This window comes from Pelecanus crispus, chromosome 10 (genome assembly GCF_030463565.1).
Source record: "Pelecanus crispus isolate bPelCri1 chromosome 10, bPelCri1.pri, whole genome shotgun sequence".
Classification (NCBI taxonomy): Eukaryota; Metazoa; Chordata; class Aves; order Pelecaniformes; family Pelecanidae; genus Pelecanus; species Pelecanus crispus.
Window position 1 is genome coordinate 6,581,143 of NC_134652.1, and position 10,883 is coordinate 6,592,025.

At 46.7% G+C, this 10,883-nt stretch overlaps 1 protein-coding gene across 2 annotated transcripts in view; it reads right to left on the reverse strand.

The window, feature by feature from the left end:
- Positions 1-2,909, reverse strand: part of WDR11 (WD repeat domain 11) — a 44,554-nt gene extending 41,645 nt beyond the window's left edge. The window contains exons 1-2 of one of the 2 annotated variants that reach the window (XM_075717491.1): positions 2,824-2,909; positions 1,257-1,368 (exon numbers count right to left, since the gene is read on the reverse strand). In XM_075717491.1, the coding sequence (XP_075573606.1) occupies positions 1,257-1,368; positions 2,824-2,909 (198 nt within the window). Of the gene's footprint in view, positions 1-1,256; positions 1,369-2,171; positions 2,478-2,823 lie in introns of those variants that run through there. The other variant, XM_075717493.1, reaches the window with a different exon arrangement.
- Positions 2,910-10,883: the final 7,974 nt, after the last annotated feature.

Below are 10,883 nucleotides of genomic sequence, written 5' to 3' on the forward strand. Positions count from 1 at the left end.
CCATTTTTAAAAGCTACAATGTCATTATCTGTATGGCTCTTGGCCAAGATCTTGTATGGATCCGTATAGATTTTGCCCTACCCAGTATTTTCACCCAGGATTTGAACAGTCTATTTATTATTATAAAAAAGCGCACTTAATTGGACTCTGTAGCACGGAAATGGATTATACTATATAAAGACACAGAAATACCACCACCTGTGTAACTACTGTATATACTGAAATTTCAAAACCACTCACCAAAAAATTGAAGCTCTTTCATGTGCAGAAAGACATCATCAGAACATGATGGCTCAGAAGTCAGTAAATTATCAAACCCAAAGACAAAATAATTGTGTTTGATTTTAAAATACCAGAGTGGCCATATCTGATATAGTATTAGTGTATCTATATGAAGATGGTCTATTTAAAGAAAATTACACATGGGAAAAAAAAGAGTGTGCAATTTCCAGAAGGCACATTCAACCTTTTTCTTTTACTACAAAAAACACCAAAATCCCCCTATCTAAAAATCTGGTTTTCTTCACAAATTACTGACTGCCTCCTAATACAGCATTTGAGCTAAGGACTATCAAACATTACATCTGCCAGCCAAACATTCCTCTAAACCCTGACTGAATCCGTCATTCTCCACAGTCAAAGAAATGATTTAACAAAGAAATACCTCCTGTTCCACACTTGACCCAAAGTCAAACTCTCTGCAATTTCAAGTCAAGGACCTTCAAAGGAAAGCACAGGTACCCTACACTTAAGCTTAAATTTTAGCCATTTTTTATCACTAAAATAAATGTTCAGTTTTGTCTGCTATTGTTCCTTTTCTATAGGTAAGAACAGAGGTAAAAACTTATAAGTAACTTTCTAGTCAAATGGTGCACTGGTTACCCCCACAACAGGAAAGATCAGCCAAGGGCATCAACAAAGAGATTCATATGATATTTTGTAATGTTCATTTGAAATTCTGTCATGTTAAGAGCTTTCTTAGAAACATTTCTGTCTGTGTTCTATACCACTACCAAAATGTTCTATACATTCTATACCTTCTATATATTCTATAAATATACACCATTAACCTCAGGTCCCATTCCAGCATGTGTGGTTTGATTTAGCTGTAAAAGAGATCATGTAAAATACAGGCATTTTACAATAGATTTTATGTGAAAATCAAGTCCAATATAATGTTAAGTATTTACAGTGATCTAGAAAAATAATATACGCACCAGAATCAAGTAATATACCTTAAAACATGTACGTCTCACCTTGACAACACTAGCTTTGTGTCTTTCCAAAACCTGTAAAGTCTGAGCAGTATTGGCATCGACTACCAGCACAATAGAGTGACATCCATATGCAATCAAACCTTGCCAGCCCCTAGAAAAGCAGATATCATCATCAAACAAGCAAAAAAGAACAAAAAGCACTTCACATCAAGAACGAGGCTTTTTTTTTTTTTTTTGTAAGTTGAATGCATTCTACTAGACACAAACATCAAACAGCAAAAACTATTCAATAACATAAAACTCAAAAGCATTATTAAATGCCATTGCTGCACTGGCTGCTGAACCACTGGCTGATGGAACGCTAAGCCACCGCAAAGTGCCTCTTTGTGTCCATCTATAAATATCCTCTTCTGTAAATTTAAGACATCACATAGGAATTCATGAAGAACATTCCCAAATATTATATATAAGCACACAGGTAAGCCATATATTTGCAATTACATAATTAATTGCATCCTTTTTTTTTTGGAGACAAAAAAGGAGCATGGGAACAATGATTACAGTAATAATGAAAATCTGCTGAGGCCTGTCTGACTTCAGGAGCAGTTAATGCAGCCACCGGTGACAATTATAAAGCTACGGTGAACACCAAGCAAGTGGGAACAGGCAAAGGAGAAAAACAAAATTTCAATGTTCACTGCTTCGCAAGCTGACAAACGTAAAGGCCACAGTTTTCAAAAATTACTTGGTTCAGCTACTTCATTGTATTTCCTCTCCCTAAGATTCAGCAGTATTAGATCAATGTTTTTCAGCACAGCTGCGTGAAGTCACTGCTCAGAAAAATGAGTACAAAAACCAATATATGTACTGGGTTTGTACATCAGCTCTCAAAAAATAACAGAAATAGAAACCAGAAGAAGCTGCTCTGAACTCTACAGTTTGTTGCACCCAGACCTCAGCCCAGAGAAGCAAATGTCATTGCCAGAAGGGACCGGCCCGTGCTTTTCTACCACCATGGGTCTGTTCTTTCTTGAGAGCTGGACAGCAGCAACTCCACAGGGCTCCCAGCCTGCACTCTGCCAGCCTCTCCAGCTAGGAAAGGGGAGAGGACGGGGATGCCAGCAGCTTGCACGGTGCCGAGCAGAAGGAGGCTTGCCTTGGACGCAAGAGCACAGCACGCCTGTTTCCAGCAACAAAAAAAGACCCGAGTATTTGCGGTGACCGCCTTGGCCAAGGCGGCTGGTAACGAGTCCCTCGCAGGAGGGCACAGCCAGCCCTCCAAAAGGGATCGCTGCCGCCGCTTCACTGCTGCTGCCGGCGCCGGCTGAGCCCCGGCACCCGGGCGTGCGGCTGCAGGAACGTCCCGGTTAAAAGCGCGGGCCCCGCTGCCTGAGGGGGGAGCGGGAGGAGGCAGAGCCGGGGCAGGCAGCGGGGCGCACGGCCCCTTGCCCAGGCACCGAGCCGCGAAGCTCAACCCGCGGCCGGGGAGAGGCGAAGGAGCCACGGAGCGACCCGGGGGACGCCGCGAGGAGAGGCCCGGGTCGCCTCAGCTGCACCCCCCGAACCCGGCGGGCCACCCCCGCTCTCCCGCGGCCCGGCCCCTCACCAGTCCGCCGCCCCCCTGTTCGGCGCGCTGAGGGCGCCGGTCAGGGTCCGCGCCGGCAGCTTGATGTTCACCGTGAAGCGCTGCATGGCGAGGCCGGGGAGCGCCGGGCCCGGCGGGGCGGCCCGACCCGGGCAGCCGCTGGCCCAGCTTGCCGGGGCCCTGCCCAGCGCCGCCGCCGCCGCCGCGCAGGAAGCGTCGCCTCGGCAGTGCCGCCGGTCCGTTGCCGCCGGGGTCCGCCGGGGCCCCGCGGCTTGGGAACCGCAGTTCCGGGGCCGCCCGCGCCCGCCACCGCTCGGAGAGGCTGCGCTGGGCCGCGGCGGGGGGCCTGTCCCGGGCCCGGCCCCTCAGCGCGGCGGCCTCCCGCCGCCTCAGGCACCGGCCCGCCGTGTCGGCCTTCCAGGCTGCCCCGCGGTGCCTCCGGGCAGCCCCAGCGCAACCACCCGCGCCTGGGGACGCGGGTTCTGCCTCGCTGCCTTCAAATCGCGCAGCCTGGGCGGAAGGCACGCCGTGGGGGTGGCAGAGGCCCGTCTGCCTTGGCTGAGCAGCTCCAGCGAGAGTTGTGCTTGTTGAACAGTCTGCGACTGGGGCACCTGAAGTCACCTCAGCGCGCAAAGGGCTCCCTGTCATAGAATCACAGAACCACAGAGTGCTTTGGGTGGGCAGGGCCCTTCGGAGCCCACCCAGCCCAGCCCCTGCAGTGACAGGGACAGCTTTAACCAGCCCAGGGTGCTCAGAGCCCCGTCCAGCCTGGCCTGGGATGGTTCTGGGGATGGGGCCTCCACCGCCTCTCTGGGCAACCCCTTCCAGTGCCTCACCGCCCTCACTGTAAAACATTTCTTCCTTATGTCTAGTCTAAATCTATTCTTCTGTAGTTTAAACCCATCACTCCCTGTCCTGTCCCAACAGGCCTTGCTAAAAAGCTTGCCCCACCCTTCCTGCAGCCCCTGTCAGCACTGCCAGGCCGCACTCAGGCCTCCCCGCAGCCCCCTCCTCTCCAGGCTGAGCACCCCCAGCCCCCCCAGCCTGGCCCCGCAGCAGAGGGGCTCCGGCCCTCGGGGCATTTCTGTGGCCTCCTCCGGACCCGCCCCAACAGCTCCGTGTCCTTGTGCTGAGGGCCCAGAGCTGGGCGCAGGGCTGCAGGGGGGGTCTGCCCAGAGCGGGGCAGAGGGGCAGAATCCCCTCCCTCGCCCCGCTGCCCACGCTGCCGGGGATGCAGCCCAGGATGGGGTTGGCTTTCTGGGCTGCCAGCGCACATTGCCGGCTCATGTCCAGCTTTTCACCCACCAGGACCCCCAAGCCCTTCTCCGCAGGGCTGCTCTCAATCTCTTCATCCCCCAGCCTGTATTGATATCAGGGGTTGCCCCATCTCAGGTGCAGGACCTTGCACTTGGCCTTGTTGAACTTCATGAAGTTCACACAGGCCCACCTCTCCAGCTTGTCCAGGTCCCTTTGGATGACATCTCATCCTTCTGGTGTGTCAACGGCACCACTCAGCTTGGTGTCATCTGCGAACTTGCTGAGGGTGCACTCGATCCCACTGTCTGTGTCATTGATGAAGATGTTAAATAGCACAGGTCCCAGTATGGACCCCTGAGGGACTCCACTTGTCACCGGTCTCCATGTGGACCTCCAGGAGCATGCATGCTGCAGGACCCGCTACTAGATCCAGCAAATTTCTTTCACTGCTCCAAAATTACCTCTTAAATGGCAAAACGCAAGTGACAGCTCTCTTGCGGTAACCACTGTGTTGCTGCTCCATCCCTCAATAGCAGCGTGAAGCACTTAACTTGCACCAGAAGGCACCAAGTCCTACCTAAGGCAACCCGTCCTCCAGCCTGCTCCCAAGCTGTCACACGTGCTTGGCAAAGCCACCTAGGCTGACACAAGAGAAGGCTGCGAGGAGACCTTATTGTAGCCTTTCAGTACTTAAAGGGGGCCTATAGGAAAGATGGGGACAGACTTTTTAGCAAGGCCTGTTGTGACAGGACAAGGAATAATGGATTTTAACTAAAGAAGAACAGATTTAGACTGGATATAAGGAAGAAATTTTTTACAGTGAGGGTGGTGAAGCACTGGCACAGGTTGCCCAGAGAGGCGGTGGAGGCCCCATCCCCAGAACCATCCCAGGTTGGACGGGGCTCTGAGCACCCTGGGCTGGTTAAAGCTGTCCCTGTCACTGCAGGGGTTGGGCTGGGGGGGCTCTGAAGGGCCCTTCCCACCCAAAGCATTCTGTGATTCTATGATCTGCATGCAAGAAAGCTGTGCATTTGCACCGGAGCACACCAGGCTGCAGAGCTTTGAAACATCCAGAGCGTTTTTCTGTGCCACAGCGTTGATAAGATGGCCAGAATCACGTAGTTCCAGGCTCGTTACTTGACATACATGCACTGTTTGGGAGTTTATTCCTCTTCAAAATAGAGATGGCTAGTAATTGTTTATTTGTTAGGTTTCGTAGTGAAAAAGATGCCACTAGATGGCCAAAGCTGGCAAGATCATAATGCCAGCCACACATTTTTGCATTGCCGCAGCGTCACTTTGTCACAGAAGATTGCAATAAGTGGTGTTCCTCTTTTTTTTTTCTTTTTAATCACAATTGAATTTGTGCAAGTGGAAACTCAAGAAACAACCTGTAGCTGATGTGTTTTCCAACTCTCTTCTAAAGAAATCTGCTCGTGAAACATAGTACATTGCTCAAGTCCATTTGCAGGTCACTTTAATACTGGAACTTATTTCTCAAAACCTCCTCCCAAAATCTCTCTCTTTACCCTTAAAAGATGAAAAATCTTTTTTTTTTTGAGAAGTAGACGAATTTTTTGTTCCTTTTTCTTTGTTAACTTTTGAGGAAAACATGATCTACACTTCCAGAGATCAATTTTGCAGGAGCCTGAGCAGCCACTAACCTCATTAATTTTAGGGTTTTTTTGCTAATTCTGGGTGTTTTCTCTGTGTCCTTGGACATCCTGCTGCTATTCATGTTTTCAGAGGGCTTTGGTTGTTTGCTTGGTTTGTTGGATTGGGGTTTTGTGAGAAGGGTGCTTTGGAAATTTTTTTCTGCACAACCAAGACAGAGGCACTTCTTGACAATTTTCTATCCATTTTCTTGACATCAGAAAACCAAGGGATAAATTAAATGCTTAAAAAAAATAGAATTCAAGGTAGTTGAAGATAAGAACAAAGCTACCAGAAGAGGGGAAAAAAAAGGAGGCAGTGAGGGCTGTGTCACCAAATGAGAGGTTGAAAAATTAAGAACCTAAGAGGCGTTTTCAGGGTCAGACAGCAGGGTGAAAATCAGGGTGCATCAGCCAGATGAATATGTGCTGAAGATTTATCAGCAGGATAGAGAGGAGATGAGGAGGAGGTTTGTGAACAACGATAAGGACCATTGGAAGAGCTGAAGGGAACAGAAATGTTGTGAGATGTCAGAGGGGAAGAAGAGCTGTGCGCTGGATGAACTAACTACCTGTGATTCCTGGGGTCCATCCTTAGCTACTCACCAGCACAGAGGCTGATACACAGCAAATGGATGTGAACTAAAACCAGAGATGCTAACTTTGTCTTTGAGGTGGTTAACAGTGTGCACTCTTTTATACACTCTTTTATATGTTATTTTTCATTTAAATCATTGCTAAGGAAGAATGTAAAGTACTCGTGTCAAGGCACTTAGTCTTCTCATTCATCTGTAAATACAAAGGTTCACTTTTGATTGCTATACAAACAATAAATATCAAACTTCAAGCTGTTTAACTGCATAGTCAGGAATTCTATTAGACCCACTAAAACCTCTGGGACTGTCCAAGATATGATACTCAGTAGGAGAGACTTCATTCCGGACAGCTTAGGCTCCAATTGTCCTCACAAAGTACATATGGAGAATGAGGTTGTAGGTAATCATAAAAAACAATAAAGAAAAAAACTTCAGATTAAATAAATAATGAGAACTATGGTTTTACGTAGGTTTCGGCTCATGATTCTAAATAAGTTTTCTGTGAGTTTGAATAAGGAAAAGTGGGACCAAGGTAGAGATGTGTGCACAGTCTCCCTGTTTTAGGTTTCTCTTTTATATAATAATTACTGCAGGAATAATCCTGTGAAAGCTTCTGGGAGTTCTTGAATTTCTATGGCCTTAAGGTAGAGCTCCAGGAGCTCCTGGGATCCACCAGTGAACCACCACGATTCAGGAATGTGCGCTGTTGCATTCCGTTATACAAAACCCAGTTTGAAATCAGGATATGTAACTAATTCATACATGTTATTGGGCAGAGTTATATTTGCCTTAAAAATTACGTTGTTATTGCCTTAATGTTATCAGTTCTACTCCATGCATTTAAGGTTTCTTCAGTTCTCTTCTAGTTAAGCGTCCCTTGTTGAATGGGGGCCGACGCTGAAAACTACGCACAGAACTGATGCCGTTCTCTCTATCAGGACTCATGCACAGAGCATGAGACTTGCGCAGTTGTCCTTTGCCTTGTACGGCCTCACAGCTATGTGTGTTATCTTACACATCCCTAGCTCCATGCCATGTCCTGTGCCCCCACGAGGGGAACCTCCTCAAATGGCAGACACCTTGTCTGAAACAAGCTGTCCTTCGGCACCTGCAGCTTGAGATCACCGAGTGTAAAGACAGATACAGTACAGCCATGTCACATCACAGACTCTATGTTCAAGGAAGCAGTACCGGAAGGTAGTTCCCTTGAGAAGACATGTTCCACATCAGTCAACCTGACATGACACTGTCTTTTCTCAAGAAGACAGCTGAGAGGTCTGCGTTCAGAATCAGCAGAGAATTAGGTCTCTTCCAGCAACGCACTCCTCTCCATCAAGCAAGTGTGAGAAATCACATCCTTATTCAGCAAAGCATGCTGTGCAATGAAGCACTTCAGGTTATTTCTAAAGCTGCACTAAAGAAAGGGGATGGAAACGTCTCAAGGCTTCCCTGAATACCAGTGGAATTCAATATGCCCTCCCTTGCTTTGAGTGTTAGTGTGGATAACTTTGTTATTTAAAATCAAGCAAATTTTTTTGTTGTTTGCAAAGCAAATGAATCTGAAGTCAAGATTCATTTAATCACAACCTAGCTCTATGACCCTAATAGGGATCTTTGTATTTCATTTTGTATTTTCAGAAAAAAGATTAAATAAAAGGCATTGCTGAAAGAGATTCTATTTCTGGGACTTCAGAGTTCTTCTAAAATTGACATAAAAATAAAAACAATATATGAATTTCAGTGTGTGAAATATTTGGTACCTAGAACCCTATCAGCTTTATGCAAAACCAGATGTTTTTGACCAAAGGCCCAAATACTTGTCTCCCTTCCTGAATGCTTTCCGCTCAAAAACTCAAAAATTATCCCGAAACTCTCCTCCAAGTGAGCATGTGTGGTCTAATCCAGTTCCACTGAACTTGCTAGACACGTAAATGTAAACTTTCAAAGGCAGTGGAGCAGCCTATGAAGAGCGCTCTAATGACTGCCTGCAGTCTCACTTTGTTTTGACTAAGTGTCATCAAAGGAAAAACTTATCAAGCGGTCTGCTGTTTTTCCCCAAAAATATTTTCCTTAACCTTAGGCATTTCTCTTTTTCTAAGGGTCCAAAAAGATGGTGAAATGTAGAACAAATGATTATTTTATACACAAACTAAACTTAATTTCTATGGTGCCAGTTTTATTCCATTTCTTTCTGCTTTCATCCTAGGCTCAAGTATCCGTGACTGCTCTAACACAATCACTGCAAAGCTTTGACCATTATGTTTCCTTTTGTGGCCTTTCTTTGAATACTTCTGCTGTTGTTAAAGAGAAGTTTCATTAAATTGAATTGTTTGGGTTTCAGGAAATCTCAATTAGGGACAGTTATTAAGAGAACAGTCCTCTGACCAGTGATGCTCCTCTTGTGTCTGTAAGAGTGATGCTGGCAGCCTCTGTCAAGGCTTCTTTTAGCCCTTTTGGGGACAGAAGTCTCACCCCACTGGTGTCTGTTCTTAGTGTGCAGCTCAGTATGTGTCTGAGGAGACCTGGAACGAGAGCAGTCATCTGGTCGATGTGAGAAGAGTATGTTGAGCAGAGGACAGGATGAGCTTCCTACTGCTGTATTGCTGGTGGTTCTGTGTGACTCACATTGCCTGTGGTTTCTGGAGAGCCTATGTGTAAGAGCAACAACCTGTGTCCTCTCTCTCTTTTAAATGTGGACGTGAATTTTCCTCTTCTGTCTGGCTTTAGTAGACTTTTGTGAAAGGAAACTCAAAAACTATTTAGGAGTTGGAACCATACAGTGTAATGATGCTGGACCACAATATTGGGGTGGCTTAATCCCCTGAATGAGGGATGAAATGAATCATAAAAGACTTAAAGCTTTTGTAAAAAGAGGATTATTGTTACCTGTGCTACATCTCTTCCAAGTATGGGTGCCATGAAATAATTAACTGCAATACTCTTCAATGGGTAAATTACTGCTGCACCAACCTTGACTGTCATAATAGTTTGTTAAATACTTTGAAACACAGCATCAGAGAATTCATAAATAAAACAAAGAGAAGGCGAATGAATAGGACAGAGAGCTTAGTCTAGTTCTACCACAAACTTGCCAATCTCTAAATCATGCCACCTTATCTAATGCTGACCGATGCAGTCCTGTGCATTAAACAGTACCCAGGGAGAGTGAGTTTGTCAGAATCTACATCTCTCTGTCTCATTACCCACCCAGTACAAGATAAGGAAGCTCCTATTTTCTTTTACTTTTCTCTTGTCTGTTCAATTTATGAGGCCTTGAGACAGAGTTTGTTATTTGTCTGTTATTTGTACAGCGTCTCATGCTCAGAACTCATGGAAGTTCTGAGTTAAATTGCAACCTAGAGGCCCTACAGGAAAATAGTAAGGCAAAAGAATAACAGTGTGCCTGTCACTCCTGTAATATCCTGTACACTGACAATGTGAAAAGTCTCCTGAGAAATACATCAGATAAACAGACATAGATCTGAAATATGGGTGTAATCACTCACAGACACGAAGAGGGAACAAGACTGCTAATCCCAGATATCCACATCAAATGCCCATTTGATTGATTTGGACTACAAAACCTAAGTTTTTTCCTAAGAAGGGAAATCAAAATTTCCACTAAGATAACCCTGAGCTTTTTTAGTGGTGACTATTGCTAAGGTTCAGACACTGGCTCTTGTGCATGCGTATCTGCTCTAGATAAGCATGGGAGTTTTGTGCCTGGGATGCCAGGCAGCGTGCAATAGATATCCATGCCACTAAATGATCCAGCAAATGAGTAAAAGGAGAGGAGCTCAGAGTATACACTCGCTGGCCCAGCAGCCTTCCCGGTGCCCCTCCACGCCTCGGCCTCACACCGACAGCATGCAGCAAGCTGGGAGGATGTTTCTGCCCCAGCAGCAATGGCACATTGGTGTTCTGTTTCCCTTCCGCTTTCTTCCAGCTGTACAAAATGCTTTAAAAGCCACACATAGCTGTGTTTCAAAAAAAAACCCAAAAAAACAAACACAAAACCAGCTGTGGAAACTACTGTCCTCCTCGTCAGCGATGCGGGGCGTCTGTTGACTGTGCCGTGCCGCGCCGCGGGCCAGGACGTTGGGTGCGCAGGCAGGCGTGCAGCCAGCGAGAGAAGGGCACCGGCGTGGAGGCAGAGGCAGAATCCTTTCACAGGGTTATGGCACAGTTTGCAGCGAAGCAGCATGTAAAATAAATCGTTCCTCTGCGTAGGAGCTGTGATTTGCTCCCTGGGTGCTGCCCCAGACCACAGGCTGAGCAAAGTCCTGCTCTCACGGCTGTCCCCGGCCCCCGGATTGCTGGCTTTGGGGGATAACCGGTGCTTCACTCCACTCCAGCTCAGCCGAGCAGCTCTTGTAGTGCCACAAAGAACATAACGATAGCATAGACAAGAGACTGGCCTGGGCTGTTCTGCTTCTTGACTTTTTACCTCTTTGGAGGCGACTGGACTGTCTATGAGTTTGCATAAATGCCGGGAAGACGTGGGGCAATAAAGTCTGCCTTGGAACTGGAAAAAAAATGCCTGCATTTTTGGATATGTAGTACGAATATCACAAAA